The sequence below is a fragment of the Macaca thibetana genome, chromosome 16 (genome assembly GCF_024542745.1).
Source record: "Macaca thibetana thibetana isolate TM-01 chromosome 16, ASM2454274v1, whole genome shotgun sequence".
Classification (NCBI taxonomy): Eukaryota; Metazoa; Chordata; class Mammalia; order Primates; family Cercopithecidae; genus Macaca; species Macaca thibetana.
The window spans coordinates 76,807,184-76,831,480 of record NC_065593.1 but is presented as its reverse complement, the minus strand read 5'-3'; the positions used below and the strand labels follow the sequence as shown (position 1 = coordinate 76,831,480).

The following is a 24,297-nucleotide window of genomic DNA, read 5'->3' as shown; positions in this document are numbered from 1 at the left end:
TAGTCATGCCCTGATCTGGCCTTTCTGCTGCGGAGGGGAAGCTTGGGAAAAGAGAAAGAAAGGAGAGAGATCCCGGCGGGATCCTGGGAAGGGAGAAAAATCAAGCTGGCGGAAAAGCAGGTAAACAAGAGAGATGTCCTGTTGAAACTGATGATCTGTTCACTAACCTCTCGCTCAAACTGCTAACCTCGCTGGAGGCAGAATACGGGTGCCCGATGGAGTCATGAGTCAGAGCTACCCCTTCATGCCTGACAAATCTCAGCTTTGCCACTAACCAGCTGGGTCACCTTGAATCAACGGCTTACCTGCCCGGAACCTGTTTCCTCACCTGCAAAATGAGACGGGTGTTTTTTCTAGCCTTGCTCCTTCAAAGGTGGTTCATAGACCAGCAACATCGACGTCACCTGGGACTTGTTAGCAATGCAGGCTCTCAGCCCACCCAGACCTTCTGAATCAGAACCTGTAGTTGCTCAAGAGCCCCAGGTGTTTCTCATGAATGTTAATGTTTGGAAAAGCAAGGCTCTGAGACAGCTGCCCAAACCCTGGGGATGAGAATCACCTGTTGTTCTTGTTCAAAATCGTTTTGCAGGCCCCTTTATTGGAGATTCTGATGCTGTGGGTCAGGGACGGGAAGCAGGAATTTTTATTTTTATGAAGAACCTCCCTGGTGATTTTTATTGTCAGAAAAGTTTGGGAGATGCTGCAGCTAAAATCAGTTCCAAGTCTAAAGTCCATGGTTGTAGCCATCCAGTTGAACACTATCACCTAAGGCTAGGCGCGGTGGCCCATGTCTGTAATCCCAGCACTTTGGGAGACCGAAGCGGGCGGATTACTTGAGGTCAGGAGTTCGATACCAGCCTGGCCAACAGGGAGAAACCCCATCTCTACTAAAAATACAAAATTAGCCGGGCGTGGTGGTGCATGCCTGTAGTCTCAGCTGTTCGGGAGGCTGAGGCAGAAGAATCGCTTGAACCCGGGAGGCGGAGTTTGCAGTGAGCCGAGATCGGGCTATTGCACTCCAGCCTGGGTGACAGAGCAAGACTCCATCTCAAAAAAAAGAAAAAGAAAAAAAAAGAAAGAAAACCATTACCTATCATGCAGGGGTCTCAGTCCTTAGTGTCATGCTACAGAGGATTCAAGTAAATATTATCCACTTGTTTCTTCCCAAGTGGCCTCTGGAGTGGCTCCTATTTCTCAGGATCATTTCTCTCTCTAGCTGTCTTCACTCATTCTTCTCTTTACCATTATCTCCCAAAGTTCCCCCAATATCTCTCTTCTTACTCCATCCACTCTTTCAGGGAGACATTCTTGCCATTTCAGCCACCTCTTACTGCAGGCCCTTGGGTCCTACCAGCAAGTGCTCTGGGAGGAAGGGGAGTGCTCTGTTGGGCAGGAGACCTGGGTCCCCAGGTGCTTCCTGGCAATGCCACCTGGCTGCCCTGCCTGCACCTCAAAGACAACACCACAAAAGGGGACCTACACTGTCCTTGCTTCCTCAGCCTTGGCAGAGGCAACCTCCACTGGCCTAGTTTCCTGGGCCAGATTCCTGAGTTCTCTTTGATTCATCTTTCTTCCTTATCCCTACATCCAAGTCACCAAGTTCTGCCAGCTTTACTTTCTCAAATGGGCCTCAAGCCCACTCCCTCTTCCTATTCCCTCTGCTTTTTTTTCTTTTGAGAAGGGTCTCGCTCTGTCACCCAGGCTGGAGTGCAGTGGCGTGATCTTGGCTCACTGCAAGCTCCGCCTCCCGGGTTCACACCATTCTCCTGCCTCAGCCTCCCGAGTAGCTGGGACTACAGGCGCCCGCCACCACGCCTGGCTAATTTTTTGTATTTTTTAGTAGAGAAAGGGTTTCACTGTATTAGCCAGGATGGTCTCGATCTCCTGACCTTGTGATCCGCCCGTCTCAGCCTCCCACAGTGCTGGGATTACAGGCGTGAGCCACCGCCCCCGGCCTTTCTTTCTTTTTTTTAAAATAGAGATGAGGCTTGCTTTTTTTTAAAATAGAGATGAGGCTTGCTATGTTGACCAGGCTGGTCTTGAACTCCTGGCCTCAAGCAATCCTCCCATCTCAGCTTCCCAAAGTGCTAGGATTCCTTACAGGTGTGAACCTCTTCCCTCTGCTTTTGCTCCCGCTCAAGCCCTTCTCATTTCTCCCCCAGTCCCCTGCAACTGCTACTTGTCTGGTCTCCTGGCTGTGTCTGACCACTCTTGGCTGTGTCTGGCCACCCTCATACTCTCAGCTGGCCCTTCTCCATGCTGCAGCCAGAGCCAGCTTTTACAAATGCCAATCTGATTGCATCACTTTCTTATATAGAGCCCTTCCAGGACTGATGCCCCATCCAGCATGACACTTAAGGCCCTTGGAGGCCTGATCCTTGCCTACCTGTGGGGCCTCAACTTTATATTTCCTAATTTGTAGCCTGACCCTAAACCAGAAACCAGAGCTTCTCTCTCTCTCTCTCTCTTTTGAGATGGAGTCTCGCTCTGTCGCCCAGGCTGGAGTGTGGAGTGCAGTTGCATGATCTCAGCTCACTGCAACCTCTGCCTTCTGGGTTCAAGTGATTCTCCTGCCTCAGCCTCCTGAGTAGATGGAATTACAGGTGCGCACCACTACATCTGGTGAGTTTTTGTATTTTTTGTAGAGATGGGGTTTCGCCATGTTGACCAGGCTGGTCTCGAACTCCTGACCTCCAGTGATCCACCCACCTTGGCCTCCCAAAGCGCTGGGATTACAGGCGTGAGCCAACACGCCTGGCCCTAAACCAGAACTTCTGAAACTCAGATGTACATAGGAATGTCCCTGAGATCTTCTCCAATGCAGGTTCCGAGCCAGTCAGTCTGGATTGGGGCCTGAGGCTCTGCATTTCTAAGAAGCTCTCAGATGATGGTTTCTGCTACTTGCCTGGGGACACGTGGAGCACAAGGCCCTAGATTATTTGTAGCTCCTTGATGTCTGTCTGTCTCTCCCTGTCTTCCTTGCTCCCTCTCCGTGCCTTTGCACACTCAGTACCTGCTGCCAGGCACATCTTTCTTGCCCTCTTCACCTGGTTAAACCCCTGTCCTTCAGGATTTTCACTCCACCTGGCCCTGCCCACAAGCTCTTAGAACTTACCTTGGTTAGGGCATGTACTGCACTATCTGCCCTTATTGGAATCCTGCTCGCCTACCAGGCTGGGAGCCCTGGAGGACACGCCCTGTGTGTTTTGTATTCTCGTTCCCCATTACCCGGCAGGTAAACATGTATAGATGAAGTGCTGAATGAATGAGCAATGGATGAGTACACCAGTTTGCCCTGGTATCATGCATCCTGGGACAGTGGGGACAGTTGAATGTATTTGCTAACATCCCCATAGGTACTGGATAAACGGATGACTTCACTGATGATCCAATTGTTAAAATTTTTAATAATCAAATTATAACCACTTTTTTTGTTGTTGTTGTTGTCGAGACACAGTTTCACTCTGTTGCCCAGGCTGGAGTGCAGTGGCACAATCTCGGCTCACTGCAACCTCTTGCTCCAGGGTTCAAGCGATTCTCGTACCTCAGCTTCCTGAGTAGCTGGGATTACAGGCACACGCCACCACACCCAGCTAATTTTTGTATTTTTAGTAGAGACGGGGTTTCCCGACGTTGGCCAGGCTGGTTTCAAACTCCCAACCTCAGGTGATCCGCTTGCCTTGGCCTCCCAAAGTGCTGGGATTACAGGCATGAGCCACTGCGCCCGACCAAATTCTAACCACTCTTACATCTCAAATGCAAGTGTCTTTGGTCAAGCAGCATTCGTATGGAGACACTAGCCCTGGAGCAGTTGGCGATATTGGGAGCAGGGTTCATAAGCAGAGGAAGGCCTGGGGATTAACCTTTGCCTAAAGCCTGGTCTACATCTAGGGTTTCCACCCACCTACCTACCTGGTGAGACTGGCAAGGATTTCCATTTTACTGATGAGGAGACTGAGTTCAGAGAAGTTGCTGGCTCACATTTATGGGGTTATAAAATGATAGCACCAGGATTTGGAGCCAGGACTTCATTCTGGGCTCTGCGACAACCCCGAGCCCCTCTGTCTTGACAGCATGTATCATAACTGGACTGATAATTACGATTCTCTATTAAAAAGTGGGAGCATCCACTTAAATTGTTTTGTTTTGTTTCTAACTTGGCAGATAGCTTGGAAAGTTGCTGGACACCAGTTGGACTTGCCGCAAAAACCATTCATCTTGGCCTTTCAGAGAAAACCTTCAGAAGAATTGATTTGCAAGGTAAATTATAAGGATTTAGGGTTTGCCCTCAAATTTCTCTTTCAGGCTGCTCTTCAAATAAATATTTCCCAATCCAAAAGAGACCACAGTTATTTTAGATGTTTGTCTTTTAACATCTGAATGCACTGCTTTTTCTTAGTTTTACAAGAACCTGTCCTCACAATAATCCATCTGCGGCTGAAAAGTCTTGTCACTCCTGCAAATCTGAATGCAGTCATGACTAACATTGCATTAAATAATAAGTGAGGATAATTTCAGAACACTTGGCTTTGCTTTAAAGGGCAAGATTTTGGAAGCAGGTTCACAGGACTCCATCCAGATCTGTCTTCCTGGCACATAACTCGGGGGACCATGCCCAAGCTCCAGGTGAGAGCAGAGGGCAGGAGAGGGGACGCTCACTTCCCACACGTCTGGCCCCAGGGTAGGGAGCTCGTTAGGATTCCAGGGGCCAGAACCCCACAGCACAGTGGCCTTTGGATGCCCCTCTGTGTCCTGGAAAGGACAGGCGGCTCCTCTCCAACTCCGGGTGGGGCTGGAAGAGGTCTTGAGAGCATGCAGGCCTTGGAGGCCAACACAACTCCCCAAATGTCCCTGTGTCCCTGCACTCACTGGGCCTGCTAGCTGTTCTGGGTCTCAAGGATATATATACAATTCTGAACATGTAACTAAGAACGTGTAACTCTGCTAGGCTCATACCTTACCCTACACCAGTGTTCAGGATGTGGGATTTCTGAGCTGATTGCACGTGAGACCCAGCCAGGTCCTGACTCACTGCCTGAATTTTCCATGTCTTTCTGGAGATAAAGCCTATCTCTGGCTTGGTGAATGCTGTCTGATTCTTCATCTTTTTCCATTTGGCATTTTGCTTTGAAACTCAGAGTGTTTTTGAAACTCAGAGTGTTGTAAAAGTATTTGTACCTGCATTTACGTTAAAGATTCTAGAAAATACAACTCTGGGCTGGGTGCTGTGGCTCATGTCTGTAAACCTAGCACTTTGGGAGGCCAAGATGGGAGGATCACTTGAGCCCAGGAGTTCAAGACCAGCCTGGGCAACAAAGCAAGACCTCGTCTCCATAAAAAGTAAAAAAATGGCCAGGCGCGGTGGCTCACGCCTGTAATCCCAGTACTTTGGTAGGCTAAGGCAGATGGATCACCTGAGGTTGGGAGTTCAAGATCAGCCTGACTAACATGGAGAAACCCCATCTCTACTAAAAATACAAAATTATCCGGGCATGGTGGTACATGTCTGTAGTCCCAGCTACTCGGGAGGCTGAGACAGGAGAATCACTTGAACCCGGGAGGGGGAGGTTGCCAGGAGCCGAGATCGTGACACTGCACTCCAGCCTGGGCAAGAAGAGCGAAACTCTGTCTCAAAACAACAACAACGATGACAAAACAAAACAAAAACAAAAAGAGTAAAAAATTCGCCAGGCATAGTGGCGTGTGCCTGTAGTGACAGCTACTTGGAAGGCTGGGGTCAGATGATCACTTGAGCCCAGGAGTTTGAGGTTGCAGTGACCTATGATTGCACCAGTACACTTCGGCCTGGGCAACACAGTGAGACCCCACCTCAATAATCAATCAATCAGTCAATCAATAAAATACAACTCTGATTTTTGTAAAGAAAAAAAGATGTTTTAGGAGGACAACCTTAAGACAAAGAAAACAAAGTTTTCTAGTCCGTTCTCCTCATTACCTGCTGCTCTCATGTACTAGGAATAATAATGTGATCATTAATTGGCTGCAGCGGCAGGGACTGTGTTAAAGGCTGGACGTATGTTTTATCACTGAGTTCTCACAGCAATCTCAGCAGGTAGGATCTGTTTCTCCCCATTGTACAGATGAGGAAACTGAGGCACAGACATACTTTATTTGGCCAAAGATAGACAGCAAATAAATGGGGCCCAGATGCAAATGCAAACATTTTGACTCCAAAACACTTGCCCATAAACTGCATGTGCCACTGCATGGAGAGAGATAACAAGGAACACCGCAAGTCACTTGTCCAGAAGCAGTTTCATGGACAATGCAAACTTAATTTAAATGTGTGAATTCCTTTTAACAGGATGAAGAGCAATCTGATGGCTTCTCGGTTACAAATCTATTTGTAGAGGGCATTGATAGTGCCTATATTTTACATAGTCGTTTTGGAAGTTCTAGATGGCAGATTACACACAAAGAAAAACCCCTTTTTGATCACATGGATTATCATTACATAGATTTGCAGTCAAGCCATGTTCCCCAGCTATACTCTTTTATTCAGTAAAAGTCTGGCATAACACAGGAAGTTATACCAGATTCCACTTCTGTAGCCTATGAGGCAGATGTTGCAAAGGAATTTCACTGTGTTTGATGCCTCAGTTTCATACAGAATCTCAGGTCTGACATGGGAGAAGTTTTGATGACTTACTGCCAACTTTGTATCACCCCCAAAATGCTTTAGAGAAATATCTCTCTACAGAGAAAAGCAAGGAACTGTGAATTTCACTAGTGAATTGGATCAATGTGTCCAGCTAATTCAGGTACCAAATCCTATTTTTCTGTTAACAGCAGAAAACTGTCTACATCACGGCTGCTACCGAGCTCAACTTTTCCTGAACGGACTCAGCTGAAATCCTTGCCATGTCTCGGTTCTCATTTCGCTATGCTAATTAGGGAGCCCAGAGGGTGAGTCTACACGTTAAATGGATGGATCTTAACACATCGATGCTTTGTTTTTAGCCAGATTGCTGCACAACTTATTCCACTTCTGCAGCACCTGCCATCCATCACCAGGATGGCTCTGCTTGGGGACGGCCAGGCCACGGCCCTCCTCACGGCTGCATGGGTCTTGGACGTGGTCTAGAGCCACAACGCAGTGATGAAGCTGGCGGTTTGTAGAGGCTTTTACTACAAGTAACATCCCTCATTTGATGAAATAGATATCTTTCTGCCAACCTGGCTCTGTCACTGAAACCTGGTGTTTTTCAGTCTGGTAATTCTTCAAATGTGATGTTTTAAAGAATGTTAAGTGAATTAATTCTCCCTTTTTGTCAGTGCTGTAAGTTCCATACAGGGTTTGCTCAGTCTGAAGAACATCTGTGTTAATCAGACAAACTAAAGCATTGGGTGGATCTAAACGGTTCCTTTTAATGATTTTTCTCCACGATGACAAAGCACACTATGCAAACAACCACCTGATTTTAGCAAGAGGGCTAAAAATTATATTGCATAAATGGAGTTGCATTATTTAAACTTAAATTCAGGCCAGGCGCGGTGGCTCACGCTTGTAATCCTAGCACTTTGGGAGGCAGAAGTGGGTGGATCCTTGAGATCAGGAGTTTGAGACCAGCCTGGCCAACATGGTGAAACCCTGTCTCTACTAAAAATACAAAAATTACCCGGAAATCGCTTGAACCCGGGAGGCGGAGGTTGCAGAGAGCCGAGATCATGCCACTGCACTCCAGCCTGGGCAACAGAGCAAGACTCCATCTCAACAAAAACAAACAAACAAAAAACCCTGAAATTCAAACTTTTGCCATTAAAAACATCCTCAATTCGATAAATTACAACTTGTATTTTGAAATATTGGTGGAATGACCTTACCTGCTCTGTTTCAACCTTAGACAGCTGAATTAAAGCCTAATTCCTACCAAAAGTCTTTAAAATGAGAAATTAACCATGATGATACTTTCCCCTGATTAAATAAGAAGCAAGAGTTGGGGCTTTGCCTGAGAGAACATCATTTCAGAAGTCAATTTGGTTTTGACTTCGTTAAAGCAATAAAATGTGGGCGGTTAATCTGAGTGAAAGCTGCCATGTTCTAAAAATGCATGAAGACTTAACTGGACGGGTGGTTGCACGGCAGAAGCTATTTAGGATTGGAAAGTAGCTGTGATTCGGATTTTAATGAATTACACGCTATTGACGAATTCTTCAGCAGTTAGCCTGAATCCTTTCCACTCAACTTAGACCCTTCTGCCTAGTTACTCCAACTTAAACCTCAGTTCTTAGAGGAACCAAGTTTGTCTTATAGCGGTTGTCTTTGATGGAGATGAGCCCGAGAGACATCAAATTTTCAGTGAATTTTAGCCGCTTTCTGGAAACTATTAAATCACTCCCGCCCCAAGCAGAAGATTGATCTTTGCTCTAAGGCACCTAAAGAGTGACTATTTTTCCAAGTTGCACAAAAAGGAGGATTTATCAAGCACCTTTTCTCTCAGAGAGGACAAACCCAGAACACGAAAACTTTATTACTTTCTCTCTTGGCTATAAATTGTGCTATTCAGATGTATTTGAAAGCTTCTCTTTATGCTCTTGCTTGAGCCATAAAACTTGATACCTGGGGCCAAATGCCTTTATCCCCAAGAAGGGCGAAGAAGATGAAAAGGCAGCAGCTGTAGGCGGAAGCCACACAAATGACTGGGCAGAAAATGCGGGCAGTGGAGGAAGTTACATTGCATGATTCACGCCTCCTTGACTTTATATTCTACTCTGAAATTAATGTTACCGTTTGCATAGGATCACTGGCCTTTCACAACCTGAATTAGCCATTCAGAACACACTAGGTTTAACCAATACCACCTATTTGATTGTTGTTGTTATATTTATTTATTTAATGTATTTATTTTTGAGGCGGAGTCTTGCTCTGTTGCCCAGGCTGGAGTGCAGTGGTGCCATCTTGGCTCACTGCAACCTCCGCCTCCCAGGTTCAAGTGATTCTCCTGCCTCAGCCTCCCGAGTAGCTGGGATTACAGGCGTGCATCACCACAGCTGGTTAATTTTTGTATTTTTAGTAGAGACAGAGTTTCGCCATGTAGGCCAGGCTGGTCTCAAATTCCTGACCTCAAGTGATCTGCTGGCCTCAGCCTCTCACAAGTGCTGGGATTTCAGGTGTGAGCCACCACACCCGGCCTGTTGTTATTTTTAATACCGGGATTTTAGATCTGATGAATTTCAATAAGCCGGCCACTCACCTGGAGAGGGTTCGCTGGGGTCCGCTTTGTCTGCTTTCCTTGCAGTCATGGTACTTTTATGTTTCTGCTTGACTGATGTTTGGTCAATTGCTGGAAGTTTGGAGTCACACTTAAACGCAGATATCTTGGTAGACGACCTTGGTTCAGTTAGAGGATCCTCTTCACTAGAACTCTACCAAAAATGAAATACGTCTGAGTATCAGTGGCCAAGTAGATCACCTTTGTTAGGCAGAGAAAACAGAAATGAGGCAAATGCAGTGACCCTCTCCAGCAATATCCTAGAGTCGTCTGCCAGGGTCAACACGCCCGTCTACCAGAGAGATTCAGATGGACTGGGCGGAGCAACTTAGAAATAACGGCAGAATTAATGAGTCTGTTTTGCAGAACATTAAGAAAGAACGCATTTTTCTATGAGTGTGTTTTGTAGAACATTATGAAAAGAATGCATTTCTGACCCTTAAGTAATCTGATGACCGATAAATAGCGCATGTTAAAAGCTACATATGAAAGCAGGAGAAAAAAATCAGTACTTTTAAACTTCGCATTGTTATTTGAACTACTTTGGAGATAGGCTAGAAAAAAAAAAGTTCCTTATGTTAATCATATACTTGACAATGAAAAGGAAATGTAGAGTGTGTGGCGAGGCCGATTAAATCAGACCTCAGTTTCAATACTCTGCGTTATTGGGTGCAACATGACACAGACTAATCTTTAAAAAGTCCCCTCCTTGTCACTCTTCTATAAAGAAGTCAGTATAAATCTATGCGTGGACAAATCATGATTCCTGTTGTGTCAGAATATCTCAACACATCCATGCCGACGCAATAAAAATTATCCAGGCATGGAACAGCTTTATACTTGGCTGTTACACAAAGAAAGGATGAAAACAATATAAATATCAGAAACCTGGTCTTAAAGGTGATTTAAGTACAGCCTGATGGCTTTAGGTCCTGGTGTTGGTATGACTTCCTAGGCTATCCATTCCGCAAGAAACAAATCACTAGGTTCCCCCTTCTCCGACCCTGGGGGGTCACCAGGGGTGGGGTCACTAAGCTCTCTCCTACATTGCACATTAGTCCAGTGTCGGAAAGTCCTCTGAAAAATGTGGTCTTTTGCAGACATAGAATGCTAAATTAACGTCCCTGGTACCTCCCCAACTCTTGCAATTTGTATGGATCTTGCTCACCGTTCTCCCTGTCAGTTGTGGCACTGTCATTTCACAGGCTCCTGACTCAGGAAAATACTCTGAGTGGCTTTGAATTATTGGATGTGATGTAAGACAAACTAAATTCTAAAACAGTCCTCTACCTGTCAGTCTTCTGTAAATAAGTCTACATAAATCTACAGGTGGACAGATCACGATCCTCCAAGATGATGAATCATGCTTTTAAATTGAGAGTTTGGATACAGCCTTTGAACAAATAATTCTTGTTTCTCCCCATAATTTCAGAAAATAGACCACCCTCAGATAAAGTGAGCAGAGAAGCACAAGACACAACATACTGATTGTTCTCCCCTTTCCTTTTCGATTTTGCTATTTAATCGAAATCCTTGCAAATTATTCTGAAATGTCAAAGATGAAACATTAGGTCATTTCTTTTTTCTTTTCTTTTCTTTCTTTTTTTTTTGAGACAAAGTTTCACTCTTATTGCCCAGGCTGAAGTGCAGTGGTACCATCTTGGCTCACTGCAATCTCCACCTTCCGGGTTCAAGCAATTCTCCTGCCTCGGTCTCCCGAGTAGCTGGGATTATAGGCACCCACCATCATGCCCGGCTAATTTTTGTATTTTTAGTAGGGATGGGGTTTTGTCATGTTCGCCAGGCTGGTCTCAAACTCCTGACCTTAGGTGATCACTTTGTCTCAGTCTCCCAAAGTTCTGGGATTACAGGTGTGAGCCACCATGCCTGGCCAAAACATTAGCTCATTTCTGAACATGAGATAGGTTCTCTATTCTCAGAAAAGAAAATGTGGGCACATTTTAAGTATGACACCTAAGACTGTCATTGTAATTGGGTCCTGGAAGTCACAGTCCTGGAATTGTGTCCCAAGAAAAGCATCAATGAATAGGGGACAGAATTTCCTCCACAAACTGCCCAACACAATCAGCTCGCCGTAGTGGCTTAAGTCAACTCGCACAGGGCCCTGCAAGTCAGCCCTTTCTTTCCAGCCAGCAGAAAGGCAGGAAAAATGCCCCAGGCGAGGATGACCAACACCTGTGTCAGCAGCATCAGCTGCAGGTGTCCGCTCAGCTCCTCTTAGGGGATCCATCTCCATTACCCCCAGCCAGGGCCGGAATTCTTGGCTTGCCCCAGGCTGTGGTGAATAGGGAGGAGACCTTTATTGGTTGGGCTATTAAGCCATGTTTATCCTCCTCCACCCATTCATTAAACCTCAAGCCTTTAGTGCACTGAAGGGGTGAAAGCTTGGCCAATTAAACCATCCTGTTACCTGTGGGATTGTAAGCATATATTGTGAGTACAACCTTCTCTGGTTCAATCAACCTTATTTCTAGATGGTAACCATTAAGAGTCTAGAAATTGCAGCTAGAAGTCGGTGTTTTATCGGTTGTAAACTGAAGGCACAATGGCAAGAAGTGTACTACTTACGAATGTGTTAAAGGACTTTTTTCCTGCTTGCCTCATTGAGAAATCTTAAATAAATCACGTCCACCTTGTGGAGACAGAGTCTTGCTCTGTCGCCCAGGCTGGAGTGCAGTAGCGTGATCTTGGCTCACTGCAACCTCTGCCTCCCCGGTTCAAGCAATTCTCCAGCCTCAGCCTCCTGAGTAGCTGGGACTACAGGCACACACCGCCATGCCTGGCTAATTTTTTGTATTTTAGTAGAGACAGGGTTTCACCATGTTGCCCAGGCTGGTCTCGAACTCCTGAGCTCAGGGAAGCCGCCCGTCTTGGCCTCCTAAAGTGCTGGGATTACAGGTGTGAGCCACCACGCCCGGCCTATCCTCTTTGATGAAAACCCAAGGATCATCCTTGAGTGGAAGAAGTTGTAGTAAATCATTCTGGCACTAAAGCGTGGTATTTAAGGCCCTGGAGCCCGGCTCCACGGGAGTGAATCCCAGCTCTTGCACATAGTAATTGTGTGATATTGGGTTAGTTCATTTCTCTGGATCTCAGATTTCATTGGTGAACAGTAGTGTCTACCTTTTGGTGGTTTTGTGAGGATTACATAATATACATATGTACACATAGCACTTAGAACAGTACCATATACATGTAACCCAGTAAGCGCCATGTAAGTATTGGCTTTTATGATTAGCCATTAATTCATGTTCAGCCATTTAAAAAATTAACTAGCTAACTACTAAACATTTACTACCTATGGTTGAAACCAAAGCTAAAGTCCCCAATGAAAAATCCTATTGGATTTCACCTATTCCAGAAGGGTATGAATGGAGACGTGGGTCAGTTCCACACCGGACTCTTGGTTTCTTCTCCAGGGAATATAATCTATGAGAGTATGACAATCTTACAAATGGCCAGTTGAAATTTATCTAGTTTTAAGAAAATATGGTGCAATGGTTTTTCAGACCGTAAAACTCTAATGGCAAATATTTGACAACATTAGAGATAATCAAACAATAATAATTAAAATTTTAATTTTAAAGTTGATTTTTTAATTGCATCTTTTCCTCTTGTAATTTTGAAAAATAATTACAATTTTCATTGCTTCCTTATGTGTCCCCAAGTTGAAATGTCACTTGGAGGTGGAGACAATAGCACACTGCTATTCCTCTGGGGGATAAAAACCAGCTCTATCTTTAAAAATCAAAGCCCATGACATTAAAAACAAAAAGCCAAAATAAAACAAAACCCAACCTACGTGATACTTGAGTATACTTTACATTCTCTACTGAGAATTTGATGAAAGTTCTAACAAAGCCATGTTAACGAAAATAAGTTGACAAAATTAATCAGTATTTTTTTGAGAATCGTCATTTTTGTACTTAAGGTTTTCCGAAGATCCTGGACTTGCTCTACTGGCCTCATGCCTAATAAAGTAGAGCTATCACTTTGCCCAGTGCTACGCTCTTTCAAAAGTTCACAGAAAGGCCCACACCGAGAAGAGAAGGAACTTAACTGGGTAAGTAGCATTGGGCAGTGAGGTAATAACATCATGGTTCAAGTTAGACGTCCTGGAAGGTGAAGACGCATGGGTTGGGAAGGGGGATGTATCTCCTCGGGAATGTGAGAATGATTCGATTCTTAACAACTAGGACCTAACAATATGGTGTCTGAAATGATAAGGCGACCATGAACAGAGATGACCCGAAGAGCAAGTAGACTAAGGCAGTCAGGCACAGAAAAGACTTCAAGTTATTTTCCAACTGTTGCCTGATGGCTCCTTTCCAAGAACCGGGAAACCGGTTCTTAACTGATATGCCATTTCTGTCCCTCCCTGAGAAGTGCTACTGAATTCTGATTGATGTGTACCAAACCCATCTTGGCCGTGAGTCGTGTGATGGAGTCTGAGCTGAGTGGATCTACGATATGGTGCAGGGCACAGCTTACTGTGGATGGGAGGGAAAAGGCAGAGTAGTGTCAAGCTGGCGCCAGACTGTGTTGAGTACATTTTAAATGAACTTGGTCTCGTGAGATTATAAAAGAGTGTGGTCAAGGCAGTGAACCTCAACCTTTAGACAGTGACAACATGGGAAGGTCGATCAAGGGACTGTGTGGGCCAACGAGAACCTTCAGAGCACTGTCCCCAAAGCCCACACTCAAATTGTGCCTCAAACACAAAAACCGCCTTAGGGAATTGAGGGCAGCTTGTATAAATAGCATTCTGGATAGGACGGTTACCTTTACATAGTCATGAAATATAAAATATGTTCTGCACAAAGTGCTGTTGTAGCACAAAGCAGGCAAAACTTTCTCTTGTCCAGAAAAAAACTCTTACAGCAGCAAAATCCCTCCTGCGGGTTCAGGACAATTTTGAGTGTGCCAGAATTGTAAGCTTGGACAATAAAGAACGAGGATCAGTAGGCTTTTTGGTCTTTCTGGACTCAGGTACCACCCACCTGAATCAAACTGCTGCTGACTCTCATCTGTCTGCCCCATCTGAAGACGTGGCTGCCAGGTGCAGCTGGGTAAGACTAGGCACTACATGCCCTTGGTCTCCGTTTTGCCTGAAGATGCTTTTTGGAGGCCGGGTGCGGTGGCTCACACTTGTAATCTAAGCACTTTGGGAGGCCAAGGCAGGTGGATCACTTGAGGTCAGGAGTTCGAGACCAGCCTGGCCAACATGGTGAAGCCCCGTCTCTACTGAAAATACAAAAAGAATTAGCCGTGTGTAGTGGCATGTGCCTGTAATTCCAGCTACTTGGGAAGCTGAGGCATGAGAATTGCTTGAATCTGGGAGGCAGAGGTTGTAGTGAGCCGAGATTGTGCCACTGCCCTCCAGCCTGGGCAACAGAACAGGACTCTGTCTCAAAAAAAAAAAAAAAAAAAAGATGCTTTTTGGAGTCAGCTGGGCTGCTAGATTGCCTTAATATCACAGGCACCTGTCTACCATCAAGTTCCACAGAGAACAGCCTCCTGCCTGCAGGCTTCTCCCAGATTTTCAGGCCAGAAAGTTGAAACCACCCAGCCTGTGGCCCTGGCTGGAGAGTGGCCTCGGTGATTTAAGTCTTCATAACATGCCATCACTATGGGGGTGCCCTCTGAAGGAGAGCCATGTGGGTCTACTTGCTTTGCGGTTACTATTCAGCCCACTATGGAATAGCCACTGAGTGAAACTTCGCACTGCAAATTGCTGACACAGCAAGCAGGACGTGCTAGGTACTTCTTAGGATGCCAGGCAATCCCTTGCGTGCTGCAGAAATCACTGTTCAGTTTACATGGTTGGTGACCACACATTTTCCCTGCTTCCAAATACTAGGGATCCCTGTGTGTAGCATTATCTGGCTGTAGCAGGAGCAGGATTCTGTGTGGTGCAAAGACGAAAAGGAAGCAGTATGTGGGAAGGAAATTGATAGATTTAAAAAACTGGAATGCAGCCAGGCATGGCGGCTCACGCCTGCAATCCCAGCACGGTGGGAGGCTGAGGCACTTGAGCTCAGGAGTTTGAGACCAGCCTGGGCAACATAGCGAGACCTTGTCTCTACAAAAAATTTAAAAAATTAGCCAGGAGTGGTGGTGTGCTGACAATGAGACAGATAAGATTAATGCCTTACCAGTAAAATGGAAAACAACATTTAATCAAGGGATATGTTGTGTTGCACCCATTCTAAATGTCATGGAAAACCCCTGGGAAAAGGTGAAAGGTCAAGGGAAGGTGGTGGTGTGTGCTGGGACTTGAAGAATGGGTGGGGTCTGGCTAGGCTGGAGGCAGCATGTGAGCCACAGGATGGATGGAGTGAAAACAGCAGGCGTGATTCTAGGACAGCCAGGCGGGTGGCTTGAGCACAGGGTGAGGAGGAGGGTGTGGGCCAGATTGTGTGGAGCCGTGAGATTCAAGCAAATGTGATAGAGAGTGGGGTCCCACTGAAGGTTTCTGAGTAGGAGAATGCTTAAAGTAGTATTTACGATTTAGGTATATGTTTCTTTTAGAGAGAGAAAACAAAACATCCTGCAAATTTGCCAGTGAAATAATCTCTTTGTGGTTTCAATGGTTTATTTTTGTAAAGCATAATTCTTTATTACAAAAGAAATGCATGCTCAGAATGGAAAAGCAAAGACAAGCATAAAGATATTTAAAACATTCAAAAACCAATTAACCTTGAAATAAAAGCTTTGAATTGGTTGGTCTGTATTTTTTTTTTTTTTTTTTTGAGACAGAGTCTTGCTATATTGTCCAGGCTGGAGTGCAGTGGTGTGATCTCGGCTCACTGCAACCTCTACCTCCCAGGTTCAAGTGATTCTCCTGCCTCAGCCTCCCAAGTAGCTGGGATTACAGGCATGTGCCGCCACGCCTGGCTAATTTTTATATTTTTAGTAGAGATGGAGTATTGCCATGTTGGCCAGACTGGTCTTGAACTCCTGACCTCAAGTGATCTGCCTGCCTCGGCCTCCCAAAGTGCTGGGATTACAGGTGTGAGCCACCTGTAATGCCCGGCCCTGTATTCTTTTAGACACTTTGTAATGACTGATGGAGTCTACTCCCTTTCTACCAAAATCCCTTCTAAATTGCTAAGAGTTGAAGTTGGGATGTGTGGTTGCCCATCTTGAACTGAATTGTTCAGCCCCTGCACCTACTGCCCCACTGCAACTCAGGAGGAAGGTCTCACCCAGGGGAGTGTGAGCAGAAGCAATGTGTGCAGGCTCCACAGAGAAAATCTCTGGCTCTGCACCTATGCCTGTCACTTCCTGTTAGCTGGAGAGCAACAACTTTGAAAGTCATATGTTGAAGATGGCAGAACCAGCATCAGCCTGAGTCCCTGAAGGTCTGAGAAGTGCTGCCTGCTGATCTGTACATCTCACCAGGACTGTCATGTGTGCAAGAGATACACTTTTATCTTGTTGTTTGAGCCACCGCATTCTTGGTTCCTTTGTTACAGCAGCTAACATTATCCTAAGATAGAATTGCACCATTCATATGGGCCAGGCATGGTGGCTCATGCCTATAATCCCAGTACTTTGGGAAGTGGAGGTGGGTGGATCACTTGGTCAGGAGTTCGAGACTAGCCTGGCCAACATGGTGAAAGCCCGTCTCTACTAAAGATACAAAAAATTAGCCAGGCATGGTGGCATGGGCACCTGTAGTCCCAGCTACTTGGAAGGCTGAGGGAGGAGAATCGCTTGAACCTGGGAGGCAGAGGTTGCAGTGAGCCAAGATCGTGCCATTGCACTCCAGCCTGGGCAACAGGGCAAAACTCTGTCTCAAAAAAAAAAAAAAAAAAAGAATCGTACCATTTATACTGTTTTACTTAACAATACATTGCAGCAATAGATACCTTTCTAGAACTGTTTTCAACTTTATTTTGAAAAGTTCCAAATCTACGAAGTTGAAAGAATAGTACAAATCACACCCTTTATTCTTTACCTTGGCAATTTGCTGTCTCTTTTTATACACAGTCTTTTTCTGAATATTTTCAAAATGACCACACTTTAAGATACTTTACCCCTAAATACTTCAGCAGGCATCTCCTATCAAAATAGACGTTCTCCTGCAATGCCACAATACCATTACTTTACCTAAGAAAATTTAATCATTCTATCATATTTTCTAATATGCAGAGCAGATTCCAACCCAATTGTTCCCAAGATGTCTTTTTGGCTATACATTTGGATGAATGATTCAGTCAAGGCACAATGTCTCCTTAGTCTTTTAATCTAGAACAATTCTCTGGTGTTTTTGGCTTTTTAATTATTTTTTTGCCATTTTGAAGAGATCCAGGCAGCTGTCTCATAGAATGTCTTACGCTCTAAATTTGATTGCTCCTCATAATACCTTTCAGTTTAATCGTTTTGGGTGTGATTATTTTATAGGTGGTGTGGTGTCCTTCTTTATAACATCCTGTCAGCAGGTGCCTGGTTAGGTTGTCCCAATATTGGTAAATGCTGTGCTTGATCTATAGGATAAGGCAGTGACCACCAGATTTTTCCAATGTAAAGGTACAGTTTTTCCCTTTGTAATTAGCAGGTAATTTGTGGGATGATTCTTTTGGCGCTGATTGAATAGCCTGTCCCTAAGCTGTATTTTACCCAATGATTTTAGCATCTTTTAATGTGCTTCGCCTATATTGATAATTACACTGGGGTAGCAAAATTGATGATTTTCTAATCCTACATTTCTTCGTTTGAGACACAGTCTTGCTCTGTCACCTAGGCTGAAGTGCAGTGGCGTAATCTCGGCTCACTGTAACCTCTGCCCTGCAGGTTCAGTTTTTGTGCCTCAATCTTCTGAGTAGCTGGGACTACAGGTGCCCACCACCACGCCCGGCTAAGTTTTGTATTTTTAGTAGAGACGGGGTTTCACCATGTTGGGCAGGCTGGTCTTCAACTTCTGGGCTCAAGTGATCTCCCCACCTTGGCCTCCCAAAGTGCTGGGATTATAGGCAACAGCCACCATGCCCAGCCTAATTCCACACTTCTTTTACAATTATTAGCTAGTATTCTTCTCTAAAGAAGTACTTTCTTCCCCTCCCCCTTTCTTTTTTTCTTATTTATTTATTATCATTGGATTCTCAAGGATACGTTTTATTCAATTTTTTTTTGTTTGTCAAATTGTGCCAAAAATGGTGAATGAGAGTTCATTCAAGTTGGTTTTTTAAAAATTTTTTCAATGTTTGTTTTAGATACAGGTGGGACATAGTCAGGTTTGATACATGGGTATACTGTATCAGGTCGTGAGCATAGTCCCCAGTAGGTAGTTTTTCAATCCACATACCCTTCCTTAGTGCACTTAGTAGTCCACAGTACCTGCTGTTCCCTTGTTTATATCCACGTGTGCTCAATATTTAGCTCCCACTTATAAGTGAGAACGTGTGGTATTTTGGTTTTTGTTCCTGCGTTAATTCCCTTAGGATTATGGCCTCTGGCTCCATCCATACTGCTGCAAAGAACATGGTTTCTTTCTTTTTTTGACTGTGTAGTACTCCATAGTGTATATGTACTACATCTTCTTTATCCAGTCCACCACTGATAGGCACCTACGTTGATTCCATGTCTTTGCTATTGTGAACAGCATGGCAATAAACATACATATGCATGTGTCTTTTTGGCATAATGATCTATTTTCCTCTGGGTATATATCCAGTAATGGGATTGTTGGGTTGAATGGAAGCTTTGTTTTAAGTAATTAGAGAAATCTCTGAACTGCTTTCCACAGTGGCTGAACTTACATTCCCAACAACAGTATGTAAGTGTTCCCTATTCTCCACAGCCTTGCCAGCATCTATTGTATTTTGACCTTTTTTTTTTCTGAGACAGAGTCTTGCTCTGTCAGGATGGAGTCCAGTGGCATGATCTTGGCTCACTGAAACCTCCGCCTGCTGAATTCAAACGATTCTCGTGCCTCAGCCTCCCGAGTAGCTGGGATTACAGGCGTGCACCACCACACCCAGCTAATTTTTGTATTTTTAGTACAGACGGGGTTTCTATGTTGGCCACGCTGGTCTCAAACTCCTCACCTCAGGTGATCTAACCTCCTTGGCCTCCCAAAGTGCTGGGAATACAGGCGTGAGCCATCGCACCTGGCCTGTATTTTGACTTTTTTTTCTTTTCTTTTCTTTTTTTTTTTTTTTTTTGAGATGGAGTCTTGCTCTGTCTCCTAGGCTAGAGTGCAGTGGCATGACCTTGGCTCACTACAACCTCCGCCTTCCAGGTTCAAGCGATTCTCCTGCCTCAGCCTCCCTAGTAGTTGGGACTACAGGTGCGTGCTGCCATGCCCGGCTAATTTTTTGTATTTTTAGTAGAGATGGGGTTTCATCGTGTTAGCCAGGATGGTCTCCCCATCTCCTGACCTTGTGATCCACCTGCCTCAGTCTCCCAAAGTGCTGGGATTACAGGCGTGAGTAAGCCACCACACCTGGCCTATTTTGGCTTTTTAATAATAGCCATTCTGATGGGTGTGAGATGGTATCTCATTGTAGTTTTCATTTGCCTTTCTCTGATGATTGGTGATGATGAACATTTTTTCATGCTTGTTAGCCACGTATAGAAATGCTACTGATTTTCGTACATTGTATTTCTTCTTTTAAAAATTGTCAGCCCCAGGCTGGGTGCGGTGGCTCATGCCTGTAATCCTAGCACTTTGGGAGGCCAAGGCGGGTGGATCATTTGAGGTCAGGAGTTCGAGACCAGCCTGACCAACATGTTGAGACCCCCGTCTCTACTAAAAATACAAAAATTAGCTGGGTGTGGTTGTGTGTGCCTGTAATCCCAGCTACTCAGGCAGCTGAGGCAGGAGAATCATCTGAACTAAACAGAGGCTGCCATGAGCTGAGATTGCACCACTGTACTTCAGCCTGAGCGATAGAGTGAGACTTTGTCTCAAAACAAACAAACAAACAAACAAAACAAAAAGAAGTGTCTGTTCATATCCTTAGTCCATTTTTTAATGAGGTTATTTATTTTTTGCTTGATTTGTTTAAGTTCCTTACAGACTCTGGACATTAGACTATATGATCATCCCAATAGATGCAGAAAAAGGTTTCAATAGAATCCAACATCCCTTCATGATAAAAACTCTCGACAAGCTAGGCATTAAAGGAAGATGCCTCAAAATAATAAGAGCCATTTATGACAAGCTCACAACCAACATCCTACTGAATGGGCAAAAGCTGGTAGCATTTCCTTTGAGAGCTGGAACAAGACAAGGATGCCTACTCTCACTACTCCTATTCAACATAATTTTGGAAGTCCTAGCCAGGGCATTCAGGCAAAAGAAAGAAATATAAAAGGCATCCAAATAGGAAAAGAAGAAGTCAAACTATCTCTTCATTGACAATATGATTCTACACTTAAAAAACGCTAAAGACTCCACCGCAAGGCTACTAGAACTGATAAACAATTTTAGCAAAGCTTCAGGATACAAAATCAATGTACGAAAATCAGTAGCATTTCTATACATCAATAGTGCCCAGGCTGAGAGTCAAATCAAGAACACAATCCTATTTACAATAGCCACAAAGAAAATGAAATGCCTAGGAACACAGCTAACCAAGGAGGTGAAAGATCTCTACAAGGAGAACTACAAACACTGCTGAAAGAAATCAGAGACAAACAAACAGAAATGCATTCCACGTTCATAGATTGGAAGAATCAATATCATTAAAATGGCCACACTGCCCAAAACAGTTTACAGATTCAATGTTATCCCTATCAAACTACCAAGGTCATTCTTCACAGAATAAAAAAAGCTATTCTAAAATCCATATGGAACCAAAAAGGAGCTCAAATAGTCAAAGCAATACTAAGCAAAAAGAACAAAGCTGGAGACATCAAATTACCTGACTTCAAACTATACTATAAGGCTACTGTAACCAAAACAGCATGGTACTGGTACAAAAAAAGACACACAGACCAATGAAGCAGAATCGAAAACTTAGAAATAAAGCCACACATCTATGACGATCTGATCTTAGACAAGTCTAACAAAAACAAGCAGTGGGGAAAGGACTCCCTAATTCAATAAATGGTGCTAGGGTAACTGGCTAACTACAAGCAGAAGAATGAAACTAGACCCTTACCTTTCATCCTATGAAAAAAAAAAAACTCAAGATGGATTAAAAATTTAAATGTAAGACCTCAAACTATAAAAATCCTAGAAGGGGCCGGGCGTGGTGGCTTATGCCTGTAATGCCAGCACTTTGGGAGGCTGAGGTGGGCGGATCACAAGGTCAGGAGATCAAGACCATGCTGGCTAACACGGTGAAACCCCATCTCTACTAAAAATACAAAGAAAAAAAAAATTAGCTGGGCGTGGTGGTGGGCACCTGTGGTCCCAGCTACTCAGAGGGCTGCGGCAGGAGAATGGCGTGAACCCAGGAGGCGGAGCTTGCAGTGAGCAGAGATCGCGCCACTGTACTCCAGCCTGGGCGACAGAGCGAGACTCTGTCTCAAAAACAAAACAAAACAAGACAAGATATCCCAGAAGAAAATCTAGGAAGTACCCTTCTTGACATTGGCCTCAGCAAATAATTTTTGGCTGGGTCCCCAAAAGCGACAAAACAAGACAAAAATTGACAAGTGGGACCTAATTAAATTAAAGAGCACAGCAAAATAAACTATCAACAGAATAAACAGACCACCTACACAATATGGGAGAAAATATTTGCAAGTTGGCTTTTGATTGAGTATTTGCATACTTCTTTGCTTTCTGGTACAACAAAAAACATTATAGCCTTGCCTTGTACTTTACCTGCCTTGCACCTGGAATCAGCTGTCTTTACAACAAGTGCTGCCTCTTTCTTATTTATTATTATTATTTTTTGAGATGATATCTCACTCTTGTCACCCAGGCTGGAGTGCAGTAGCACCATCTTGGCTCACTGCAACCTCTGCCTCCTAAGTTCAAGCTATTCTCCTGCCTTAGCCTTCCAAGTAGCTGGGACCACAGGTGTGTGCCACCACGCCTGGCTAATTTTTGTATTTTTAGTAGAGACAGGGTTTCACGATGTTGGTCAGGCTGGTCTTGAACTCCTGAGCTCGGGTGATCCACCCGCCTCGGCCTCCCAAAGTGCTGGGATTACAGGCATGAGCCACTGCACCCAGCCGAAGTGCTGCTTCTTTTTAGTTGAGAATGGTGTTTAGAAACCAGTATCTGTGTGTGAGGTGTGTTCATGGTTACTATAGTGACACTGTTTCTAAGTTCTTTCAATGAAATAAATTAGAAATATGTATTTAAAAATTATGGATTCACTACAATATTTTTAATATTTAACACTATATATATATATTTTTTTCTTTTTCTTTTTTTTTTTTTTTTTGAGACAGAGTCTTGCTCTGTCACCCAGGCTGGAGTGCAATGGTGCGATCTTGGCTCACTGCAACCTCCGCCTCCTAGGTTCAAGTGATTCTCCTGACTCAGCCTCCTGCCTGGCTGGGATTACAGGTGCGTGCCACCATGCCCGGCTAATTTTTGTATTTTTAGTAGAGACAGGGTTTCACCATTTCGGTCAGGGTGGTCTCCAACTCCTGACCTTTGATCTGCCCACTTTGGCCTCCCAAAGTGCTGGGATTATAGGTGTGGGCCACCGGGCCCGGCCTACACTACTTTTAAAATTTAACACTATGGGGTTTTTTTCCTTTCTTTCTTTTATTTATATTTGTATCACTTTTCTCTCATATTTACCTTTGTTCCTTAATTATATTAATACATTTATTATGTTATATATTAATATATTTATTTGTTTTGCCCTGCAGTAAACATGAAATAATTTCAGAATTATCATACAAATATTACTCTAAGAATAAACCTACTAAATAAAGTTTATTATTTCTTTGAAGTTCTCTTTGTCTTCAGAATTTATTCTTCATTGTATAGAGACCATCATTTTTTTTGTTGGTCATGTTGGATGATTCCAACTTTTTGCTATAATAAATAGTGCTATGAGGAATATTCCTGTATGTTTATGCATATCTTTAATTATTTATTTAGGTTCCTGAAAGTGGGAATTTACATTATTAGATTAAAAGCATCATAAAGACTTAATTTTTTTGTTCCTAAATTGTCCTCCAGAAATACTGTACCAATTTGCTTCCAGATGTATATGAGAATGTCAGTTTCCATATAACTTTTCCAACTATTATATATGTTTTAAAGTCTATCATTTTGCAAGAAGATTGTAATTAATGTATAACTTGTATGTAATTTAAATGTAATTATTATACATGCTTATATATTGCATTTATTTAAAGTGTGTTTTCTACCTATTTCTAAAAATGGTCTGCTACTCGGGAGGCTGAGGCAGGAGAATGGCGTGAACCCGGGAGGCGGGGCTTGCAGTGAGCTGAGATCCGGCCATTGCACTCCAGCCTGGGCAACAGAGCTAGACTCCGTCTCAAAAAAAAAAAAAAAAAAAAAAAAAAAAAAAAAAAAAAAAATAAAGTGTGTTTTCTACCTATTTCTAAAAATGGTCTGAGATAACTTAGTTGAACTCAGAGAAAACAGTTAAAACTGGAATAAGGAAAGGCAGACCTAATCCAGGGTGAAAACTCTCAGAGAAGTGGATACCTGTGAGAGGGACAGGGGCAGGAATTGACTAGGAAGGGGCTTGAGGAAACTTCAAAGAGAACTTGATGGGGGTTTGGGTTACACAGATATATGCATTTGTCTAAACTCATCAAATAGTTTAGATCAAATAGTTTAAAATTTGTACAATTCACTGCAAGTAATTTTTATCTCTAAAGCAAAAACTGGAAAGACAAAATGAACAATCAGAAACACAAAAGCCATAAACAAATAGTCAACTCTAGTTAATGATGTACATGCCCAAGTATTTAGGGATGCAGAGCACTGATGTCTACAAACTACTCTGAAATGCACCAAAACACATGATGGATCAATGGATAGGATGTAATAACGCAAATAGAGCAAAATGTCAACACTTGTGGAAACTGGCTGGTAGGTATATGGATAGTCACTGTATAATTCTTCCAACTTTTCTGTATGTATGCA

The 24,297-nt window shown here is 43.8% G+C and overlaps 1 protein-coding gene across 8 annotated transcripts in view; it reads right to left on the bottom strand.

Moving 5' to 3' along the window:
* Nucleotides 1-24,297, bottom strand: part of MARCHF10 (membrane associated ring-CH-type finger 10) — a 111,046-nt gene that overhangs the window by 48,619 nt on the left and 38,130 nt on the right. For all 8 annotated transcript variants that reach the window (XM_050764833.1, XM_050764832.1, XM_050764836.1 and 5 more), the window contains one exon: nucleotides 9,216-9,387. In XM_050764833.1, coding sequence (XP_050620790.1) covers nucleotides 9,216-9,387 — 172 coding nt within the window. The remainder of the gene's footprint in view (nucleotides 1-9,215; nucleotides 9,388-24,297) is intronic.